Genomic DNA, 24,834 nt, shown 5'->3' on the forward strand with positions numbered 1-24,834 from the left:
TGGAAATAAAACAACATAACCAATGACTAAGATTTTCTCATGACTGAACTTTTGATCGCAGTTTTTATTTTTGTAATGTTTGGACATTTGGTAATGTGAATTCTCATGAGATCTGTGACAGCAGTTGTGTTGTCATACAGGCTATGAATTAATATCAGTATAAGTTATATCACCTACCGTAGTACTAGGCCATCAGACCACTTCGGAAAGTACAAAAAGTGAAATATAAGCTTATTTCAAGCTACTAGATGTAACGTCAAAATAACACCTCCTCCTAATTCCATTATGAATTATTCCCTGCAACATTTCCAGACATGCAGCAGGTGGCAGTGGCCTACAGATGGCATATGTTACTTTATATAAGTGAAATAAATTTGCATTTTGTATTAATGTAGTGCATCAAAGTTAAACTAGCGCATTGCCCGTGAGGATCCACAAGCTCTAAATTGGGTAGTGTTTATAAAATAGGTAGCTGAGATTTTCCAAGGGGGTAAAAAAAAATTGTGCAAAGTTTCTATAATGAGTTGGAATGGTTTGTGAGTCCAGAATGTTTTTAGAACCTTAGACCTCACCATTTTTTGAAGAATTCATCCCTTTTATTTCCTGTTAATTGGGTTCTTGTTATCATATGCACACTATTATTATTATTATTATCATTATTATTATTATTATTAGCTCGAAGCTCGCTCATGGTACAAGAAGTCACAAACAGGAAGTGCCAAATTTCGAGTCCACAGTGAAACAGGAAATGTCAAACACTTCCTGGCTTGACAGACGAGATCCCATGGAATGTTCACGGGAACTCAGTGGCAAGTTCACACTGAAACGGGAAGTGCCAGGAGGATTGTCTTAAAAAAAAAAAAGTTCAGCTACAATTTGCCAGAAAGTACATTTCAGATGCAAGCCCAGATTTGATGTTTTGGTGAAAGAAACGTTTGTATTTCTTCATAATTGATGTAAATAAAGTCCAAGACATATTCAGTGACTTGGAAATGTTCATGTTTCCATCCCCTGACTTGTCTGAAGACAGCTGGAAATACAGCTGATTATTACTTACAGGTATTTTCAAGTATTTAGAGATTTGCTTTCAGTTTGAGTTTGAGGAAGATTTCGGTCGTGTTTGTCTGTCTGTCTGTCTGTCAGCAGGATAACTCAAAACGGAACATTTTGAACGGATTTTGATGAAATTTTGTGGAGTGGTTGGAAATGACAAGAGGAACAAGTGATTAAATGTTAGTGGTGATCTGGATCATGATCCGGATCCAGGAATTTTTTTTTAAAGGATTCTTCACCATTGTGGGATAGGGGGAATTTTGACATTCTAGTTTCTAACTCCACAAAAACAAGACAGAAAGGCTTGAAAAAAATTAGGGTGTAACATAGTCAAATGTTCTATCAAACAAAGTTTGGTGATGATCGGATCCGGATTCGGTGATACAGAATATGCAAAAATAGAGGGAAAATAGAAAATGTGTCAGTGTGAGGTGACAAATGAAGCTAGAGATGCACAACTAACACCAAATTGTAGCTGAATCTGTACTGATTCAGTAAGGTGTCATCAGATTTGATGTAGCTTCAAATGTTATGGAGCTAGATCCAGAAGAAAACCGCCATTACCGAAAAATTGTTTTTATACAAAAACTTTTGAACTAATAAAGACATAAAAGTGATTCCCAGTTCTAGTGGTATATTTGTGCGTGTCCAGAATGTAAATATCAGTGTCCATCGTTCAGTGTTGTAAGCTAATATCCGTAGCTTCTCTAAAAATATTAATCGTATCAACGTTCAGTTTTGGCGCCGTTCACCCTTGACCCAAAATATATAATCCTACCAAATGGCAAATGTCAGCTCTCCACAGTTTGTGCGTGATCAAAATTGCACACACATATGCACCCACAGCTTTGTGTCTTTTCTGCAATCTGCTGTAAGCGGGTGGTTTTAATTTGACGAACAGACATTGGCAGAAGATATTAAAAGCACTAAACATTTCACTCATGGTACCAACATGACACTTGGGTCACTCATGATAACAGCAACGTAACACTTAACTAAAGTGAGTAAACCAACTGAACTGTAAAAACACAATCAATTACACTAACAACACTGTTAAACTAATAGAAACCACAATAACATTTAAAACTCCAGACTCCCATGGTGCATTGCAGCACAATATCCATTGTTTGCTGGTTACTTAAAATCATTAAATTTGTCCAATCAAATTTCTGTTTTTGCAACGTTCATCCTTGACCTAAAATACATAAGAATACCAAACGGCAAATGTCAGCTCTCTCTGGTTTTGCCTTGAGCGAAGCCATACACACCAGCACACTTTGCTATTTATTTAAATGGTAAATACCAGCATAGAGTTGGGTGCTGTATGGAAAAGAGTCGAGTTTATCACACTCATTATGCATCGGCATTTAGTTTTCTAAGCATAAATCAATCAATGAAGAGAGACACCAGTTGTTCCCTTAAAATTGGAATGATCCAGGCACACAGTGTTGTGGTATAGAGGAAGAGGTTACAAGTGAAAGGCTTTCTTTTAACAAGTTAGTTCCAACATGCCCAAGCTTCCTGAGGTGAAGCAATCAGCAAGATGGAGAGACATTTATTTTGGGTGTTTATATGTTTACTCTTATTTTGTTGCAGGTGACTACCAATGATATCTGCAGACAGTGTATGTGCGCTGTGCAGCCACTTCTGTCAGGCACATCTGAGTGACAGCTTGTGTAGTGCTTGACAAAGCTGGATTTTAGATCAGCTTTTTTGGTGGTCTGAGCTGCAAAGAACAATTTGTTGTGATAGAAGATATCAGCGCACCATCTCTGCGCCATGGCAGCATGGTGGCTTAGTGGTTAGCACTGTTGCCTCACAGCCAGAAGGTCATGGGTTTGCTTCCCACCGAGGCCTTTCTGTGTGGAGTTTACATGTTCTCTCCAGGGGCCTCGCATACAAAGCGTGCTTACGCACAAAAATGTGGTGTATGTCTGTCTCCACGCCAACGTTCAGATGTATCAAAAGTAAAATGACCGTGGAAATGTGCAATGCATCATGCAAAAATCCTGGCTGGTGTATACACATTTCTACAGCTATTGTTCCACTGTGGACATGTAAATGTGATGCTGGGAATGGTTAATAGTGTGAAAACAAGAAGTCAGAGTGATGTGCACATCAGCAACACAGTGATGAGCAATTAACGCAGCCATTTGTTTGCAATTATATGGATGGATGTAAATGCACAAAGTGATGCATTAAATGGTACTTAATAATGGCTGTGTTAGTGTTGTTAAAGCAACTTGCAAATGGTGCAATCCGACGTGAGCGTGTACTCAGGGAACGCAAGGATTACTTGCAAATGACGATAATTGGCTCATAAACTGATCTTGATTACCAAGGCCACTGTTACTGGAGTTGTGCACAGAACTGCGGCTGGCCCAGAGCGCAATACGAGGTCTGTGAGAAAAGTATCCGACCTTTTTTTTTTTTTTTTTAAAACCATATGGATTTGAATCACGTATGATTACATCAGCCAAGCTTGAACCCTCGTGGGCATGCGAGAGTTTTTTCACGCCTGTTGGTGACGTCATTCGCCTGTGAGCACGCCTTGTGGAAGGAGTGGTCCAACCCCCTCATTGGAATTCCTTTGTCTGAGAAGTTGCTGAGAGACTGGCGCTGTGCTTGATCAAAATTTTTTCAAAAACTGTGAGGCACATCCGAGTGGACACCATTCGAGAAATTCAGCTGGTTTTCGGTGAAAATTTTAATGGCTGATGAGAGATTTTGGATTGTTTCTATCGCTGTAAGGACTTCCCACGGAGCGGGACGTCGCGCAGCGCTCCGAGGCGACGTCGTCATCCTGTTTCAAGCTGAAAACCTCCAAATTTAAGCCTCTGTTGACCCAGGACGTCGTGAGAGAACAGAGAACTTTCAGAAGAGGTCGGAATCAGCAGTTTATCTGGACATTCCACTGTTAAAGGAGATTTTTTTTAATGAAAGACGTGCGGACGGATTGGCGCGTCGGCTCGCAGCCGGCGCGGTGCGCCCGCCACAGGAAAAACACCTCCGTTGGAAGCCTTAAGGACAAGTTGGAACATGCCCTGCTGTTAAACACTTTCTCAGATACTCACTCAACTGAAAGCCACCAAAAGCGCCAGTCTCTCAGCAACTTCTCAGACAATGAAAATCCGACGAGGGGGCTGGACCACTCCTTCCACAAGGCGTGCTCACAGGCGAATGACGTCACCGACAGGCGTGAAAAAACTCACACCTGCGCACGAGGGTTCAAGCTTGGCTGATGTAATCACACATGATTCAAATCCATATAGTTTTTTTTTTAAATAAAACTGTCGGTTTCTTTTCTAATAGACCTCGTATGGTGAGAAGCCAGAGGTCGTCTGTGCCCACACAGGTGTTCATCACACCTGGCATCATGCCATTCCAGCTTGAGCTGGATGATCATTTCATTCCATCAATGTTCAAATCATGTATGGTGCACAAATGAACATCAGGCTGGAGGCTGCACGGTGCATGATGGGGGAACTGCTTGGTGGTTAAATAATTTATCTCTGTAATTGTTCCTAACGAAAACCAGCACGGGCACATTTGCGCATTCTAATTTTTATTTATATATTTAATGTTTTCTTTTCAGTTCAGCATTTACACACACAAATGTACTTAATTTCCATTTTACATGACAGCGAGCAGAGAGAACAGTGATCTAACCACAGCTTTTGTTGTTTTGGCACATTGTCTCTGAACGTTCTTTAATTTTTACACACAACAACACAGAGACGATGGCGGACGTCATCAAACACACAACGCTCCGCACTTATGGTTCCGTCAGCACAACCAAACTATTTGAATACATTTGTATATTCAGATAGAGGCGTGGCCAGGGAGGAGTTTGGTGTATGTGCATGTGTGCTAATGTAGAAACGGAATGTGCGTGGATTCATGGTAGGGTTGAGATGGATACTCGTCTGAACCGAGTATCCGGTACAGGTAAAGCATTTTTGACAAGTACGAGCACAACTTGTCAATATCTGTGCTCGTGCTGAAGGAAAATCCTCATTGGGTAACTGACTGTCTCCACGCTCTGTGCTTGGCCAGTCACACACAGTGCCTTCCCTTCCCTACATAGACACGTCTCTCCAGCCTATCAGCGTCTCTGGCTTCGATGTGCATGTGCGCGCACACGTTGTCAAGACAATGTAGCTGCAGGTGGGTGTGGAGTCGGACAGCACAGACTCACTGCAGATATAATCACACACTGGTGCTTCGTTTTGATTTTGTTTTAAAGCGTAAAGGTTGCTATTCGGTTTGTTTTTCTTTTGTTACTTTCAGTTTCATTTCAGTCTTTTATGCACTCTGCACTCGCAGAGGGGGATAAGTCCAGGCTTAATCGTCCACTTTTTCTCAACGATTTGTGACTTTGGGACTTTTTTCCTTCGTTCAGCAAACGCCGTGTGGTGTGTGACCAGGGTTTTTCTTCAGTTCAACTCTATTTTCGGTTTGTATGATATTTGAAGTTACTTGGTGAACTTTTTTCGTAACGTACGCGGTGCATTTGACAAGACAGAACTGAAACGGCTCGTGTCACATCTGTCGCTGCCTCCACTCCGGTCGTTTTTTGTTTTGTTTTTAAACCGTATACTTGCTCTTAGTTTGGCTGGTGATATAAAGTCAGTTGGAAAACCTTGCTCGTACTGAACACGGTGCTTTTGTGAAGAATACAGTGAACAAGGCTGACATAATATTTCCCTGTTTGCCATCACTGGATGTTCATTGGCCAGGGAGCAGTTTGGTGTGTGTGCACATGTGCTCAATTCCACAGTTTCAAAATGAGCAAATATTTGCAAGTTATTGCAAGTTTTTCCGTTTGAACATTAAATATCTTGTCTTTGTGCTGTATTCAGTTGAATATAGGTTGGAGAGGATTTGCAAATCATTGTATTCTGTTTTATTTACATTTCAAACAACGTCCCAACTTCATTGGATTTTGGGTTGTACCCTCAACATTGATGGTGCCATCACAGATGTGTAAGTTGCCCATGCCATGGGCACTATCACACCCCCATACCATCACAGATGCTGGCTTTTGAACTTTGCGCTGGCAACAATCTAGCAGTGGTAGGCACAGTTCAGATAATCTGATAATTATCGAAGATAAAGTTTTCATTATCGGATTAGCTTTTCAGATAACTTTGAAAACCATTATCGGGCTAATTATCTTCCGATAAATTGTTGTCCAATAATTTTTAGACTGGTAAACAAGAACGTAGAACGTGGTAAACAAAGTTGAACAGATGTGTAGTCTACCCTCTGCAAACAGAGGAGAGCTGCTTCTAGAAGAAAACGCTCTATCCTCTGCAGGCAAAGAAAAACTAGCCACAAAAACAAACAAACAAACAAAAACCCTAATTTCTTTTAACCACATACTGATTCACGGCCAGTATCACCCAAGTCATCCAGAGGCAAACATTTTTAACTTATGGTTCAAATTTTAACCAAGCTTATTTCGGACAAGTTATTTAAATTGACGTCACTTCTGAAGTTTTATATAGTGAAAATATCAGATAAATGTTTTAGTTTTAAAGTAATATGCTAATTTTTAAGGTTTTAGTGTGGGCATGCTGTGTCCAGGTGCATTATGGGTGATAGGGTAATCTCAGTACGTTCACGACAAGAGAATGCATTTGAGACACTCTGATCAGGACAACAGCATTAAACTCTAGTGACTAAAACTCTCATGAATATATTCTCTGGGTTTTAGACGTTGTTATTGTGTTTGCTTTTATTAAATTCCACGCATCTTAAACGCAGCAAGTAGCAACACAGATTATCTGGAATTTTGTGTTTGCAAGTTTTCAAGGTCTCTACTCCCATCTACTGGCCAGTAGTGTTCATGGCAGTATTCAGACTGAAGCTGGGCTGATATTTTCAATCACTGTACTCGGTTCTAGCTCAAACTGTACCACAGAACCGCACAGTATAAAAGTTGATAGTGCACAATTTATGTTCTCACATACATTGTACGTTCAAAAACCACACGTCAGACTCGTGTTTCCAGAAGCAAAACGTAAACAGAAGCTTTTTTTTTTCAAACTTAATTTACAAAAACTCTCAATGGGAGACATCAAAGTAAACATTACAAGACAGGTCTGCAGTGTTTGTACAGGCACAGTGCGAGAGGTGGTCGTGAGATGTTAAATGCAGCTTGTAACTCCATGTATACTAAACGATGCAGGGCGCTCGATTAACCTGAAACTCGGTGCAATCCAAAAAATTCTCGCACAAATGAAAAATCAGCTGAAAAAGGGCCAAAACTTGCACTGGCACCAGTAGATCATGGCAGTGATCTATTTATTTTGACACCTGTTATATCAGACGGTTATCTAATTACAAGTTGTTTTTTTTTTTTTTTGAAAAATGCCTTTTTTTTACAAATACAAAATGGCATATTTTGCCAAAGCACATCTATTATCTGTAAACACCAGCACACGACATGCGTCACATTAACGTGTTGGTTTCCATAGAATGAATCATTGTGAGCAGATCGCATTTTACCCAGAATGCCATCTGTCTGTGTTTGTTACAAAACTTCAGAATTAGTGCATTATTCAACATTAAAAGATATATGTTATATCTTAGTTCCTAAGGTTTTTAAGAGTAGAATGGGAAGCAGAGCCTTCAGCTTTCAGGCTCCTCTCCTGTGGAACCAGCTCCCAATTCGGATCAGGGAGACAGACACCCTCTCTACTTTTAAGATTAGGCTTAAAACTCTCCTTTTTGCTAAAGCTTATAGTTAGGGCTGGATCAGGTGACCCTGAACCATCCCTTAGTTATGCTGCTATAGACTTAGACTGCTGGGGGGTTCCCATGATGCACTGTTTCTTTCTCTTTTTGCTCTGTATGCACCACTCTGCATTTAATCATTAGTGATTGATCTCTGCTCCCCTCCACAGCATGTCTTTTTCCTGATTCTCTCCCTTCAGCCCCAACCAGTCCCAGCAGAAGACTGCCCCTCCCTGAGCCTGGTTCTGCTGGAGGTTTCTTCCTGTTAAAAGGGAGTTTTTCCTTCCCACTGTCACCAAGTGCTTGCTCACAGGGGGTCATTTTGACCGTTGGGGTTTTTCTGTAATTATTGTATGGCTTTTGCCTTACAATATAAAGCGCCTTGGGGCAGCTGTTTATTGTGATTTGGCGCTATTTAAATAAAATTGATTTGATTTGATTAACTTTGCACAAATGACAGAATTGACATTAATGGAGTTATTCTATCAGTATTCATTTATACACCAAACCATAACTCAGCACTGCTTTATTTTCCAAGACCTCGGCCTAACGCAGCACTGTGATTGGGTAGAGAGTTGAGTTTCGCGGCTTCTCTCAGTTGCTTCTGTGCTGGAAGCCATGTAGTAAACTGAAGCTTCCAGCAGGGGGCAGAACACTCAAGGACAGAAGTGCTGACTCATTGTTTGGGTCTGTTGTTGCTTTTGATGCATCCAAAAGCGATCATTGTGTTAAAACTCAAAATCAGCTTGTTTAGTAGTTGCAAGTGTACCGGAGATAATACTGGAATTTATCGGTTATTGGTTATCTGTAACTTCTGATACATTTTTGGGTAGTTTATCGTTTTAGCTTTATCTAAGATAACTTTTCAGTTATCTGATTATGTGTTATCGAAGTTAATGTTTTGGTTATCTGTGCCCACCACTGCAATCTGGATGGTCTTTTTCCTCTTTTGGCCAGAGGACACGATGTCTATGATTTCCAAAAACAATTTGAGATGTGGACTCATCAGACCACAGCACACTTTCCACTTTGCATCTGTCTATTTCAAATGAACTCGGGCCCAGAGAAGCGGCGGTGTTTCTGGATGTTGTTGATGTTTGGCTTTCGCTTTGCATGGTAGAGTTTTAACTTGCACTTGCAGATGTAGCCATGAACTGTGTTAACTGACAATGGTTTTCTGAAGTGTTCCTGAGCCCACGCGGTAAGGTTCTTTACACAATGATGTCGGTTTTAAATGCAGTGCCGCCTGAGGGATCAAAGGTCACGGGCATTCAATGTTGGTTTTTGGCCTTGCCGCGTATGTGTAGAAAGTTCTCCAGATTCTCTGAATCTTCTGATTATATATGGACTGTAGATGATGGAATCCCTAAATTCCTTGCAATTGAATCTTAAGAAACATTGTTCTTAAACTGTTGGACTATTTTTTCCATGCACTTGTTCACAAAGTGGTGATCCTCACCTCATCTTTGCTTTTGGAGCCTTTTGGGGATGCTCCTTTTATACTCAATTATGACACTCACAATTAGTGTCCTCAGTTCCTAAACGCTTGTTGAGTGTTGATAGGTGATGTAAACATACCACTGTCCCAGCTTTTTTGAAACGTGTTGCAGGCATCCATTTCAGAATGAGCAAATATTTGCACAAAAACAATAAAGTTTATATGTTTGAACATTAAATATTGTCTTTGTGTTGTATTCAATTGAATATAGGTTGAAGAAGATTTGCAAATCATTGTGTTCTGTTTTTATTTACATTTTACACAACGTCCCAACTTCTTTGGAATTGGGGTTGTATGATCTGACAAATGGCCCATTTGTCAAATTATAAATCATACATTTCAAAACTGAAGCTTGACTGTCAATAACAATGCTGGACTCCATTGCAGTTTGTGAAAGGTAATGGAAATGCGGGACTGGTCTGCACAAAGTGGGACATCTGGTCACCCTAGCTCAAATACAGGCTCGAGTGTTGCCACTTGCTTAACACTCACAACCTTGCTTGACATCCTGGTTTTGTGTTCTGATGAAGGGCTGCAACACGTAGGCTCAGGTCATTTAAATTTTTTTCCTATGGTTAAATAAAGGCTTCTTAATCTTTTTTCCTTAATAGGGTGCCTTTGTCTTTTTTTTTTTTGTTGGTTTTTTTTTGGTTTCCTTTTTACACCCGCTACAAAAGAGCACCTGTGGGAAGAGTTATAGGACTGAAATCTCCCAGTAGCTCTCATCTTTATTTATTTTTTTATTTTTTTTATTTTTTGTGGTGTCAAACTGGTTCTTTGGTCGGATAAAGCAGGAATCTGGAATAACCTTCCCAGAGTCCCAACCTCAACTGTATTGAAAATTTGTGGACTACGTTTATGCCAAGAAACTAAATGAGTTCTACCAATTCTGCCAAGAAGAGTAGTCAAATATCCAACCAGATTTATGCCAGAAGCTTGTTGATGCCTCCCACAAGTGTCTGGTCAAGATTTAGCTCACTAAGGGATATGTAACCAGTATTAGTGGGAATGTATGTATATATTTGAGACTGTATGTATAATTTTGACACGGTCTGGATTAGAGAAGATCCAAAATAAATTCAAACTTGTGCACCCAATTCTTGTTTGTTAAAGTCATTAATGATGTTTGCTGTACCAACATTCATGATGATTCATTAGTCATAATGAGTGGTTTTTAAACCTCTGCACACAACCTACGACTGCTCTCCCACCCACCCACCCAACCAACCAACCAGCTGCATTATATGCAGATGACACCACATTGGTTGGACTCATCTGCAACGGGGATGGAGACAGCGTATTGGGCTGAGGTGTAGAAGCTGTCACTCTGGTGCTCAGAGAACAACCTGAACCTGAACATTCATAAGACAAAAGAACTCATCATGGACTTCAGGAACAACAAACAGGATCATCTTCCCCTCCTCATAAATGGAGAACAGGTGGAAACTGTCACCACTTTTGGGTTTCTGGGCACCCACATCTCCACAGGCCCACCTGGACCTCCATCATCAACGCTCTGGTTAAGAAGGCTCAGCAGCAACTACACTTCTGAGTGTCCTCAAGAAGAACAACCTGGACACGAAGCTGCTGCTGGCCTTCTATCACTCCTTGGTGGAGAGCAAGCTTTGGATTTTGTATCACCAGTTATACAGCTTCATGATGAAGTGGTATAGAGGAGCATTTTCTTAAAAAGAAGACCTGAAAGTTTAGCTACAATTTGCCAGAAGGTACATCTGAGATGCAAGCTTGGATATGATCTATTTTCATGAAAGAAAATCCTTCTCGGCTTTACTCCACTATGAAGCAGAGTGATGATGCAAAATGCAAGCTTGCACTGTGCACGATTTCTCCAAACACAGCCAGAGAAGCCTATAACTTCGTCTGGGTGTCTTGGTGGCTTTCCTCACTCTTCTCCTTCTTGCACAGTCACTCAGTTTTTGAGAACTGTCCACTACACACAGATTTACCATAGAGTGCCATACTGTTTGTATTTCTTCATAATTGATGTAAATAAAGTCCAAGATATATTCAGTGGCAGCTTCACAATCAGAGAGCCTCGTCCACAACAACCACAAAAGACTTCAAGCTGTCACTGATGTTCAAGGGGGCAATACACGGTGTTAAGAACAGGGGTATGTAATCTTTTAATCAGGGCCATTTGGGTAGTTTCTGTTGTGATGATTTAAAAAGAGTAAACACATTTGTTTGACATTAATGGCTTCACCCAACCACTAACCATGATTGAAAAAAAGGTTTTGTGTCATTCATATTCTCTGAAAAATGATAAAAAAAAAAAATTCTAATGGGGTATGTAAACTTATGAGCACAACTGTAAATATTAGTATACAGTACATATTTCATATTTAAATTGGTTTTATGATGTATAACTTTTTTGTTGTTTGTGTGCAGTTGCTCTGTGGGAGCAACCCCAATTTTGTTTTACACAGAACTGTATCAAAATGCATTGAAATGTGTGACAGCAGGATTTAGTCCGTCGTCGTGGATAGTTACTATACAGAATTCACAAAATGCACCTATTCTGTATCACTGGATGTGTTTAATCCAGTCCAGCACAATATAGGCCAAAATGGATCTTAGAGTCACGTTGCTCACATTTATCTTAATCCTTTGATGAAATGTTGCTGTAAAAACTCAAAATGATATACAACCCCTGGCAACAATTATGGAATCACCGGCCTCGGAGGATGTTCATTCAGTTGTTTAATTTTGTAGAAAAAAAGCAGATCACAGACATGACACAAAACTAAAGTCATTTCAAATGGCAACTTTCTGGCTTTAAGAAACACCAAAAAAGATTGTGGCAGTCAGTAATGGTTACTTTTTTAGACCAAGGAGAGGAACAAAAATATGGAATCACTCAATTCTGAGGAAAAAATTATGGAATCACCCCGTACATTTTCATCCCCAAAACTAACACCTGCATCATATCAGATCTGCTCGTTAGTCTGCATCTAAAAAGGAGTGATCACACCTTGGAGAGCTGTTGCACCAAGTGGACTGACATGAATCATGGCTCCAACACGAGAGATGTCAGTTGAAACAAAGGAGAGGATTATCAAACTCTTAAAAGAGAGTAAATCATCACGCAATGTTGCAAAAGATGTTGGTTGTTCACAGTCAGCTGTGTCTAAACTCTGGACCAAATACAAACAACATGGGGAAGGTTGTTGAAGGCAAACATACTGGTAGACCAAGGAAGACATCAAAGCCTCAAGACAGAAAACTTAAAGCAATATGTCTCAAAAATCGAAAAATGCACAACAAAACAAATGAGGAACGAATGGGAGGAAACTGGAGTCAACGTCTGTGACCGAACTGTAAGAAACCGCCTAAAGGAAATGGGATTTACATACAGAAAAGCTAAACAAAAGCCATTATTAACACCTAAACAGAAAAAAAACAAGGTTACAATGGGCTAAGGAAAAGCAATCGTGGACTGTGGATGACTGGATGAAAGTCATATTCAGTGATGAATCTCGAATCTGCATTGGGCAAGGTGATGATGCTGGAACTTTTGTTTGGTGCCTTTCCAATGAGATTTATAAAGATGACTGTCTGAAGAGAACATGTAAATTTCCACAGTCATTGATGATATGGGGCTGCATGTCAGGTAAAGGCACTGGGGAGATGGCTGTCATTACATCATCAATAAATGCACAAGTTTACGTTGATATTTTGGACAATTGAAAGGATGTTTGGGGATGATGAAATCATTTTTCAAGACGATAATGCATCTTGCCATAGAGCAAAAACTGTGAAAACATTCCTTGCAAAAAGACACATAGGGTCAATGTCAACGAGCAGATCTGATTTGATGCAGGTGTTAGTTTTGGGGATGAAAATTTACAGGGTGATTCCATAATTTATTCCTCAGAATTGAGTGATTCCATATTTTTTTCCTCTGCTTGGTCTAAAAAAGTAACCGTCACTGACTGTTACAATCTTTTTTTTTCTTGATTTCTTATAGTGTTTCTTAAAGCCAGAAAGTTGCCATTTGAAATGACTTTAGTTTTGTGTCATGTCTGTGATCTGCTTTTTTTCTACAAAATTAAACAACTGAATGAACATCCACTGAGGCCGGTGATTCCATAATTTTTGCCAGGGGTTGTATTTTGAGGACTCTGATGAAGATGTGACTTTCACATCGAAACATTAGTCTCTTTTGTATACTTTTTGTATGTTTTCAGCACCTACTTCTGTGCTGCACCAGCCTTTTTTCTCTTTTACAAATTAGTCCTATCCGGTTGCACCAGATTTGTTTGTGCTATACAGAAGTGAAATTCTCCTTTTTTGTTCAAAATGATATATGTTTGTCTTTCACCAAAATAAAGGAAGCATTGAATGGAATATGTTTTATATATATAAAACACTTTGTGGAAGGTACAGATAAAAAGATAGCTTTTGAAACATGCTTGATGAAAGTACAGCTTATTTACCTCATCTTCTCCTTGGCCTCCTCAAAGCTGTCTGAGACAAAGTAAACTTCCTGGAAGGTGGTGATGAGACACTCCTGGGTGCAGGTTGTCCGTGGATCAAACATCTTCACACAGGCCTTATCAGACAGGGCATGCTGGGAAAATATGAGCAGAAATGGGACATTCAATGTAGTATCCAGCCGTGTACGGATGCCATACGATCCCATGGCAACAGTTTCATGCGCATGAAAACAGTGCGACCACGTGAGAGGTGTGATACCACATTGCGCTCACACAGTAGCGGCAGAATTAAATGTTGGACAAATGTACATAAATCAACAAAAATATGTAAGGACCAAATAATGAGAGCACAGAACATTATAAGAACAATGACTGGACTGTTTAAATGCAAGACAATCTTGTTACTGGTAATGATGTGTAATTGATGCCTGATGACTTGACAGTCTGTGTTGTAAATGATGAAAAATGGATTTTGTTTTGTCTGTTAAAATTAATTCCTGTTATAAAGAGCAGACAGTACAAGAATTATCGTCCTTCTGTTCTTTCATGTTCATGAACCATGGTCATTGACGTAAACAAGGAATTAATGAACTGACATGAATGAATTGATATCATATCATCAACACATAGCCGGCCCCACTCGTGGCGCGGAAAAGGACACCGCTTCATGTGGACTATAACTCACGTGGTGGACGTGACATGATCAGACAGCTATATTCACATGGGGTAGTCTGGCTGATGGTGTTCAATGTGCAGTGAGGCGCTGCTGAACGCGTCGCAAAGGTGATATGCATTTTTATTTTTTACCATTTCAGGAGAGCATGCCAACATGTGCATCGCGGTGGCTTGTTGAGAGGTGATGTTCTTCATGGCACGATATGTGTTCTCCAGCTATGAGTAGCAATGACACAGTGGTCAGCTGCAGCAGTGCTGGCTCGCCGGTGACACACCCACCTGTCCAGAGCAGCAAAGCACTCACATGAATGGGCTCACAGCTCCAGCATGTGGGGCAAAAGAAGCTGCCCACGTTGATCTGTCAGTGAGGCTGTCACTCAGGCTGTCACATGATGGATGGAGCATGTGGAACTTGCAATCGTGAGTCACAGCGGGCCAATGAACTGTTTTTTTTTTTAAACCATGTCAGGAGAGCCTGCCCACACATGTACATTGTGGTCGCGTGTTGAGATGTGATATTCTTCATGGCACAATATGTGTTCTCCAGCTGTGAGTACCGATGACACAGTGGTCAGCTGCAGCGGCTCACCGGCAACACGCCCACCTATCCAGAGCAGCAATACACTCACATGAATGGGCTCAGGGCTCCAAGACGTGGCTGATCTGTCAGTCAGGCTGTCACGTGAAGGACGGACTGTGTGGACGTTGGGGATCGCATGTCACATGATGTGCCTGTCCAGTCGGATGGCGCGCTGTGACATGTAGCCGGAGCAGTGGAGTTTTTATTTTTTATCTGTTGTGGTGGTGTTGGAATGCTCGCACGACATTCACCGTCATTCGGCCGCTGGTGTGATGGTTGCCTCGATCGCGCCATTCGGCCAAGGTTTGGCGTGGCCAATGATTTCATGCTGCCCCTTGGCTGTTTGACATGCCGTCCGAATGCTGCGAGCACGATCAGATGGCAGTGCAACCTCACCTTGCCTGCCATTCAAATGGGTTTCCGGCTTCAGCGACATGCGAATGTAGAGTGCATGTGCTGTGCCCGAATGGATGTGGCGACTGCTGTACGGGGCAGTTGAGGTGGCTCCGAATTTTCACGAGGGGCATTTGAATCCTCCTTCGTGCACCATTCGGCCTCAGTCATGTTGTGTGAAGGGTCCATTACACATGATCATCATCTGTGTTCACAAGCCCTGATAAATGGTGCAGTTATATACATTTTGCTGCTGCTTCAAGCTAAGACCAGTTAGGATTTCTTTACATTTTGCTCTTTTAATTTTGTCAGATCATGTTGTTTGCCTCAGTTTTATTCAGTTAAGATTGTATTTCTGCTCCACTCCTCTGTTAATCCTGGTATTTAGTTTTGCTGTTTTTTAACATCTGGTTTGTTTGGTTACTGTTTTGTTAAATTAGTTATTCCACCAACATATTTCCTCATTTGTGTTTGTTTGCCTTGTACATCCTGTTGATTGTATACATTGTTATGGTGTTGGTTAAATGAATGTGAGTCAGTGGTGTGTGTTTGTGTGTTTTACCCTCAGTTCTCCAATAGAGGACAGCAGACCAGCTCCATAAGCTCGAAGCTGACCGTCCTGTTTGCACAGGCCAAACTCAATGGTGAAGAAGTAACACTGGTGAGACACACAACACAGTCCTCATGACAAAGAAACATACACAGCTACATGTGTGTGTCTGGGTGCAGCGGTGCTACAACAGGCGCTCGTGTCAGATCATAAAACCCACCTTTGGACATCTGGATCATTTTATTGCAAGACAAACACAAAACATGGATTATCATCACATTTCCAAACAGAATCTGATCTTAAGATTTGAGCTGTGCTCCATTTGAGCAGATGATCTGCAATTTTCTTCTGCAGTTGAATAACATTTAGAAATTCTCATCTTTCATTGGCTGATAGCACGTTACCAGGCTTTGGTGGAAAATGACAAGTGCAATGGGATTACTTAATCGGACTAATAATAATAATAATAGGTGTATTCGCTCACAGAAAAAGCAAAAGAGACATAATGTGATTACAGGTAAAGTTTTTAAAAATGTGGTTGATTTTCTAGATTGCACAAATGAAGCAAACTCGTGAGCTAGTTCTGGCAGACAGCTCGAGCTGCATGTACACTAACATGCCTCATTCACACAATTACCACATATCTTCCACGAAAACATATTGTTTAAATGAGCCTCGACATCACTGCATCTAAATTAGACGGGCAATTTCCCAGCTTCCCCTCTGTCTGTCAGCAGTGCTGCTGCAACTTCAAAGCTGGTGCTGGGCACCGCCTGCACCCCAGCATCCACTTTTTTTAAACCTTGATTTAACCAGGTTAGTCCCATTGAGATTGAGATCTCTTTTGCAAGGGAGACCTGGACAGTTCTAAAGTTTCCAATCCACTGAACATGCATGTCTTTAAATGTGGGAGGAAACCGGAGCACCCGGAGGAAACCCACGGGGAGAACATGCAAACTCCACACAGAAAGGCCACAGGTGGGAATCGAACCCATGACCTTCTCACTGTGAGCCAACAGTGCTAACCACTAAACCACCGTTCTCCCAATCAGACCCATGTCTGATGGGGAGGAGAAAAATCTGTGTGTCTAGTAATCACTCCCTCCTACAGCGAGTAAAACACCGTGCATCCAGAAAGTATTCACAGCACTGCAATTTTTCAACTTTTTTTTTTTAATTATTATTTTACAGCCTTATTACTAAATGGATGAAATTCACTTTTTTTCCTCAACATTATAAACATAGTAACCCACAATGACCACATGAAAAACATTTTTATGAAATTTTTTGCAAATTTATTAAAAACAAAAAAAAGTAAGAAATCACATGTACGTAAGTATTCACAGTCTTTGCCATGAAGCTCAAAATTGAACTCGGGTGCATCCTGGTTCCACTGATCATCCTTGAGATGTTCTACAGCTTATTTGGAGTCCACCTGGGGTAAATTTAGTTGATTGGACATGATTTGGAAAAGCACACACCTGTCTACATATAAGATCCCACAGTTGACATGTCAGAGCTTAAACCAAGCATGAAGTCAAAGGAATTGACTGGAGACCTCTGAGACACTCCTTAATAAAAAGAAAAAGCACGTCAGCCCACCTGGAGTTTGCCAAAAGGCAACTCAAGGACTCTCAGAACAGTGGAAACAAAATCCTCTGATCCGATGAGACAAAGATTGAACTCTTTAGCGTGAATGCCAGGCGTCATGTTTGGAGGAAAGTAGGCACCATCCCTACAGTGAAGCATGGTGGTGGCAGCATCATTCTGTGGGGATGTTTTTCAACAGCAGGAACTGGGAGACTACTCAGGATTGAGGGATAGATGAATGCAGCAAACTACAGAGACATCTTGGATAAAACCTGCTCCAGAGCGCTCTTAAACTCAGACTGGGGTGACGGTTCATCTTTCAGCAGGACAATGACCCTAAGCACACAGCCAAGATATCAAAGGAGTGGCTTCAGGAAAACTCTGTGAATGTCCTTGAGTGGCCCAGCAAGAGCCCAGACCTGAATCTGAATGAACATCTCTGGAGAGATCTGAAAATGGCTGTGCACCGATGCTCCCCATCCAGCGTGATGGAACTTGAGAGGTGCTGCAAAGAGAAATGGACAAAACTGCCCAAAGATAGGTGCACCAAGCTTGTGGCATCATATTCAAGAAGACCTGAGGCTGTAATTGCTGCCAACATATTGAGTAAAGGGTGTGAATACTTATGTACACGTTATTTCTTCGTTATTTATTTTTCATAAATTTGCAGAGATAAAAAAAAACCTTTTATGTTGTCATTATGGGGTGTTGTGAGTAGAATTTTAAGGGAATAAAATTAATTTACTCCATTTTGATATAAGGCTGTAACATAACAAAATGTGGAAAAAGTGAATTGCTGTGAATACTTTCTAGGATACACTGTAAGTATTGAACACATCACCATTTTTCCAAGTAAACCTATTTGTAAACCTATTTCTATTTCGCTAACAACCCAAGAAATCCACAGATACCAAAAAAAAAACCCCTAAACAAATAAGTATAGAAATTAAGTTATGTGTAATAAAATGGAATGAGCTGCATTCACATTACGAGCTGAAGTGACTTGAATCTGACCTTGTTCTTTGTGTGCCTGCGTGATGCAGTCTACACTTTAACAAATTACAACATATATGTAGTTAATCTAATGTTTTGTTTGCCCTCACCACATAACCTGGTTGTTTAACAAAACATATAGCTAATTTAACACAATATAAAATTAACTGTATTGTATTTTACAGTATATACTGTTTAATATTTAAACAACTGAGGTATGTTGGGCCGGTTTACCAAACTAGATTAAGTGAATATAGCAGAGCGTGAATGTGCCAAATCAAATTATTTGATGTGAGATTTGAGTTTCTTACTGTTTCATGAGCCGTCTGAACATTTATGTGGTTTTCTTGTTACCTTCCTTTGTGTACGTGCTCAGAGTATGTGTATGTGCTTTCTATCTAATGACAGACATTTAGCATGTGAGGGTATGTTTATTCAAATCTGCAATTCATGGATGTTTTGTATAACAGTTATATTGTAGCTTGCAGTTGTTTGATTTCAATTTCAATAGCAATTTCAGGGGCACTTTAAAATAATAATAAAATAAGAAAAAAATATAAATATGAGGCATTATTGTAAAGCGCTTTGAGCGTCTGATGCAGATGGAAAAGCGTTGAATTCTAATGATTAATAAAACATTCAGTTTTACTAATGGCACGTCATTAGTTAACTGAGGTGCAAAATTATAGGAAATACAGACAGGTGAGAGGTCCAATGAAAAATCAGGGGGGAAATAATTATTTAGTGCATAGACATTCAATCAGTATTTTACCTGCAATGGAGAAAGAAAAAAAAGTCTGTTTTCGTTCCTAAAGTTATTGATTATGGTTTGACTTACAAGTTACCCCTCTGTAGAAATCCCATTGAGAGGATATTGTTGTTGTTTTTGTCTTTATGTCCATTTGTTATTATTTATGAGTAACAAAGTAATCTGATTCTACTATTTTAATGGTGTGATGACGAGTTACAGATGATTAAATTTACCAGAAAACATTTTAAGTTATGAAATGAACACTTCTAAAACTGAAAAATGCTGTTTTTGGAACCTGATGACACCTCTGGAGTGATTTACAAGACATATCACGGACATTAGCGTGGTGACGTCACAGGCTAGTCTAGCTAGCTGTAAACTCTGTTTGTTTGTGTGTAAATAATACCTCTTTGTCATATATTATATAAAGGCTAGCAAGAAATGAAGACTTCTAAAACTGAAAATGCTGTTTTTGGAATTAATTGAAATTTGAAATGAAATTTTTATTACTTCAAAAGAAAGCTATAACAATTATTAGTAAAAACATTATCGTGAGCCAACTAATCCTTTGTTTATCCATATGCACGCTTTGAAATTTTGGGACTTGATTGATTACATTATAATACAAATTATGTTCTGCCACAACACATCCAGGACCTGTTTGGAATGAGGGACTCCAGTTACAATTTACAAGGAACATTATTATTTCAGAAATCAAAGATTCGAACTATCACAAAAAGTTAAAAAAAAACTATATGGATTTGAATCACGTGTGATTACATCAGCCAAGCTTGAACCCTCGTGCGCATGTATGAGTTTTTTCACGCCTGTCAGTGACGTCATTCGCCTGTGAGCACGCCTTGTGGAAGGAGTGGTCCAGCCCCCTCATCGGATTTTCATTGTCTGAGAAGTTGCTGAGAGACTGGCGCTGTGCTTGATCAAAATTTTTTCAAGAACTGTGAGGCACATCCGAGTGGACGCCATTCGAGAAATTCAGCTGGTTTTCGGTGTAAATTTTAACAGCTGATGAGAGATTTTGGATTGTTTTATCGCTGTAAGGACTTCCCACGGAGCGGGACGTCGCGCAGCGCTCCGAGGCGACGTCGTCAGCCTGTTTCAAGCTGAAAACCTCCAAATTTAAGCCTCTGTTGACCCAGGACGTCGTGAGAGAACAGAGAACTTTCAGAAGAGGTTGGAATCAGCAGTTTATCCGGACATTCCACTGTTAAAGGAGATTTTTTTAATGAAAGATGTGCGGATGGCTTGGCGACGCGCCCGCCACAGGAAAAACACCTCCGTGTTGATAACCATTTGTAAAATCCAGGCGGCTTTTGGTGGCTTTCAGTTGAGTGAGTATTTGAGAAATTGTTTAACAGCTGGACATGTTCCAACTTGTCCTTAAGGCTTCCAACGGAGGTGTTTTTCCTGTGGCGGGCGCGCCGCGCCGGGTGCGAGCCAACGTGCCAATCCGTCTGCACGTCTTTCATTAAAAAAAATCTCCTTTTAGCGCTGCGCAACGTCCCGCTCCGTGGGAAGTCCTTACAGCGATAGAAACAATCTAAAATCTCTCATCAGCCGAAAACCAGCTGAATTTCTCGAATGGTGTCCTCTCGGATGTGCCTCACAGTTTTTGAAAAAATTTTGATCAAGCACAGCGCCAGTCTCTCAGCAACTTCTCAGACAAAGGAATTCCGACGAGGGGGCTGGACCACTCCTTCCACAAAGCCTGCTCACAGGCAAATGACGTCACCGACAGGCATGAAAAAACTCTCGCATGCCCACGAGGGTTCAAGCTTGGCTGATGTAATCACACGATTCAAATCCATATGGTTTTTAAAAAAAAAATAATAAGGTCAGATACTTTTCTCACAGACCTCGTATGTATAATTTTATATAGTAAAGTAAGTCCCTTTGGCTGCTCCCTTGTTTGCACCCGGGGTCGCCACAGCAAATCCGAGGTGAATCTGCATGTTGAATTGGCATAGGTTTTACGCCGGATGCCCTTCCTGACGCAACTCCATTACATGGAGAAATATGGCAGGGGTGGGATTTGAACCTGGAACCTTCTGTACTGAAACCAAGCGCATTAATTTTGGTTAAAGGGGTAGGCGTTTACAAGCTTTTGCTTCTGCCTACACCCTTTCGGGCACACAGGTGCATTGTTGGACTATTTTATTTCTTTCTTTTGTTGTATGTTTTTTGTTGCTCTTGACCTGTGTGTGCCAAATCAATTCATATATATATGTATATAATTTGCAGTAGGATACCAGTTAAACAACTTCAAATTATAAAGAAGACATTGCTCATTTGGCTGAGGGTATTTTAGCATTGTGTTATAGTTTTGATGATTTATTATGATATGTTTTATGAAACTTGTGATGTGCTGAAGTTTAAACTGAAGTGTGTGCATATGTCTTCAAACGTACTGTGGCCAGTTTCTGAACATCCTCATCAGAGGCTCCAAGAGACGCCAGGCCAATTTCTTGAGAAAACTGGGCAAACTTGGGATCAGCAAGCAGTGGCACGTGGCCCAGCAGCTCATGGCACGTGTCGCTGCGATGAAAACATCACAAACATGGCTTTATTAGTTAAGCTTGCGTTGTTCTTTTATCACCTGATTTTAGCCATCAGAAACATAAATGCACAAAAACAACAATTGGCAAGAACATGTGGAACTTACGGCTCAGGTGTGTACAGTGGGTCGGTGGAGTGACGGACATACTGAGTGCAGTTAAACACTCTGTAGGCCAGACCGGCCAAGAAATCTCTGGGAGAAAGATATCCGGCCACAGGGCGAACAGAGAAACCAGACCGCTCTGAAACAAACAAATAAAGTATTACTGCATGCACAGCTCTCAAATTAAACAATGGCAATCACTGAAGTTGGTCTGAGTTTTATATGCTGACGCGGGTCAGAGAACCGAACCAGCATCTGACAAGGGCCCAGCGCTAAATAACCAGAAAACGGTTCCAAAAAACAAAACAAATTTATTTCCCTCCTGTGCAATAATTTGTGTACAACATAAATGTTCGGTTGTCTGGCGAGGTGAAGGACGGCGCGCTCTCCAGCACCCAAATGGATCAAAGCCCGGCGCTTCTGGACTCAGATTCACCGCCGAACACCCCCCAGGTGGATACGACAAACTGACTCTGTGAAGGATGGAAAAGGTGAGGTAAGTCAACAGAGCTACAATAAATATCCTTCAAAGGCACACACTATCAGCAACACATTCAGGTCTGAATTTAAACTTTATGTAAATGAGCAGCTTCTCACAACAGGTGGAGGATCATCAATCCGTCCGCCACGACAGTGAGGAGCAAACTGCACAATTCTCATCAATGTTCAAATATACTGCGTAACAAAATACCAAATTACTGTTAATGTTGTGAAAGTGTCGTGACACGGACCCACAACAGGGGGCGTTAATGAACGGACAATGGAATAGCCAAAAGGTAACAATTTAATGTTGTGAATCACACAACGATGTACAGACAATAACAATACAGTGACTGTCAATCATGCACCAGGTGACGTGTGGGCAGGCTCGACGACAGAAGACGCCTGGCGAGAGAAAAGCCGGATCCACACAGCTTCCACCTCCAACGGAGCTGAAGAACACCGGAGCCGCCAAGCCCTGCGCCCCAGGTGGCCGCTGTCTTCAGCAGTCAGACCCGGTACTGCTGGCAGAGAACAGAGACAGTCCAGATGAGTGTGAGGTCGCACACTCAGTAATCCCACAGTCTGTATTCAGTAAAGGAGGGAGAACCTCCACCTCCAATCACACACTCGTGCAGCTCCTGTCTAACCACTTATCTGGTTGGAGTGTGAAGCGAAGCCGTCGCTGATCACACCAAACGCCAATCCCAATCCCAATCGGCTGCAAAAGAAGTTCAGACTATTACACAATGTTTTTGTTCAGCAGAGAAAATTACCTGATTGGTAGTTGATTTCTCGGCGAGGAGGTGGAGTTGCAGTCCGGCCTTTGTAGTGGTGGTGATGGGTGACAGCTGGTGTTGATAGGTGACAGCTGTCACTTCCAGCGGCTCCGATGCCCTCTTGTGCTTGGAGCCCGCACTCCAAGCAGGGCGCCATCTGGTGGTGGTGGGCCAGCAGTACCTCCTCTTCAGCGGCCCACACAACAGTTAACACTTATTCAGACAATCATCACCTCTGATGTGTGCTGACAGCATGTGTCCCTCACCCGTCCTCCTTCACAGGCACGATGTGTCAAACCCTGGCGTGGTCCTCAGCGTCTCACAAACAAACATCACAAGGTCGAGTTCCTGGCAATTCTGCTCGAATCACTCATGGCTTAAATGCAGAACGCCATCTCATTATCTGCTTCAGCTGAAAGTCTTTAAGTTTGCACGTGAGCATCATCCACAGGTGCTGCAAGTCGTTAGGCCTGCACGTGAACATCCTCCGCAGGTGCAGCCAATAGTTCTGATGAAGGTGAAGGTCTCTTCCGCCAGCACCTTCTCCACAGAAAAAAACAGTTTGCATACCACCTGGAGAGCAAAGAAAAGAAAACACCAAAATGTCCAGCCAAACCCCCCAACACACAACACTGAGCTTAATAAAACTCATTTCTCTGCTCTAAATGGGGAGCCAAATGCTACAGTTTGATACAATACAATACGATACACTTTATTGTCCCTTCAGGGAAATTTGTCTTGGACTCCAAGAGCTGCACAGACGGCTCATACATATTGCACATATCCCCAATACACATATCCAAATTGCACATACCCCTATTACACAGCAGTCTCACACAAATGATTCATGCATATTGCACATATCCCTAAAACACATACCCCTATTGCACAGCCGTCTCCCACATATGGTTAAAAGGAAAATGCTGACAATGAATAAATAACAATGAATAGCAATGCCACCATGTCATTAATGCACAATCCTACTACCTATCCCAGGAACCATTATTTAAGACTCTAATTGACGTTGGCATGAATGAATTTTTAAAGCGATTCAGTCTGCACTGAGGGATTCTGTATCGTCTACCAGACGGTAGGAGTTCATACTCAGGATAGAGGATGTGGGAAGGATCTGACAAAGCTCGCTGTGCTTGTGATTTGGCGCTATATAAAAAAATTGATTGATTGATTGATTGATTGTTGGAGTGCAGGGAAGAGTTTCCAGTCCTCCCTACAAATTTCATGGCAGTGAATGGATGAATGGTTAAATGGAATGTGGGTTCCGTCCTGTCTCTCCCGGCTTTGAACAGTATGTTAAGTGTGCCACTCGAGATAACAAGGTTTGAGACAAATGCTATGGAAATATTAACAATGCATATAGTTCTACAATGAAGCCGCCTCTGTCAAATTTTGATCATCATACAGTCCACTTAATTCCTACATACAAGACTGTGTTCAAGAGAAGGAAACCTCAGACAAAGTGTTATATGGCTGGGGGGGCCTGGCTGCCTTTTTGTTTCTGTCCTTTGTTTCTCCTTCCAGGTGGCTTGCATTTGGGACTGAGTGGCTGTGTTGCTGAGGTTATCAGGACCTCACCCTGATCACCTGCGGCTCGTCAGG

The 24,834-nt window shown here is 41.3% G+C and overlaps 1 protein-coding gene across 1 annotated transcript in view; it reads right to left on the minus strand.

Moving 5' to 3' along the window:
* tph2 (tryptophan hydroxylase 2 (tryptophan 5-monooxygenase)) overlaps positions 1-24,834 on the minus strand; it is a 94,970-nt gene that overhangs the window by 437 nt on the left and 69,699 nt on the right. The window contains exons 7-10 of the mRNA XM_034175755.1: positions 21,962-22,097; positions 21,708-21,834; positions 15,960-16,055; positions 13,750-13,883 (exon numbers count right to left, since the gene is read on the minus strand). Coding sequence (XP_034031646.1) covers positions 13,750-13,883; positions 15,960-16,055; positions 21,708-21,834; positions 21,962-22,097 — 493 coding nt within the window. The remainder of the gene's footprint in view (positions 1-13,749; positions 13,884-15,959; positions 16,056-21,707; positions 21,835-21,961; positions 22,098-24,834) is intronic.

Source organism: Thalassophryne amazonica, chromosome 8, assembly GCF_902500255.1.
Source record: "Thalassophryne amazonica chromosome 8, fThaAma1.1, whole genome shotgun sequence".
In the NCBI taxonomy this organism is placed as follows: domain Eukaryota; kingdom Metazoa; phylum Chordata; class Actinopteri; order Batrachoidiformes; family Batrachoididae; genus Thalassophryne; species Thalassophryne amazonica.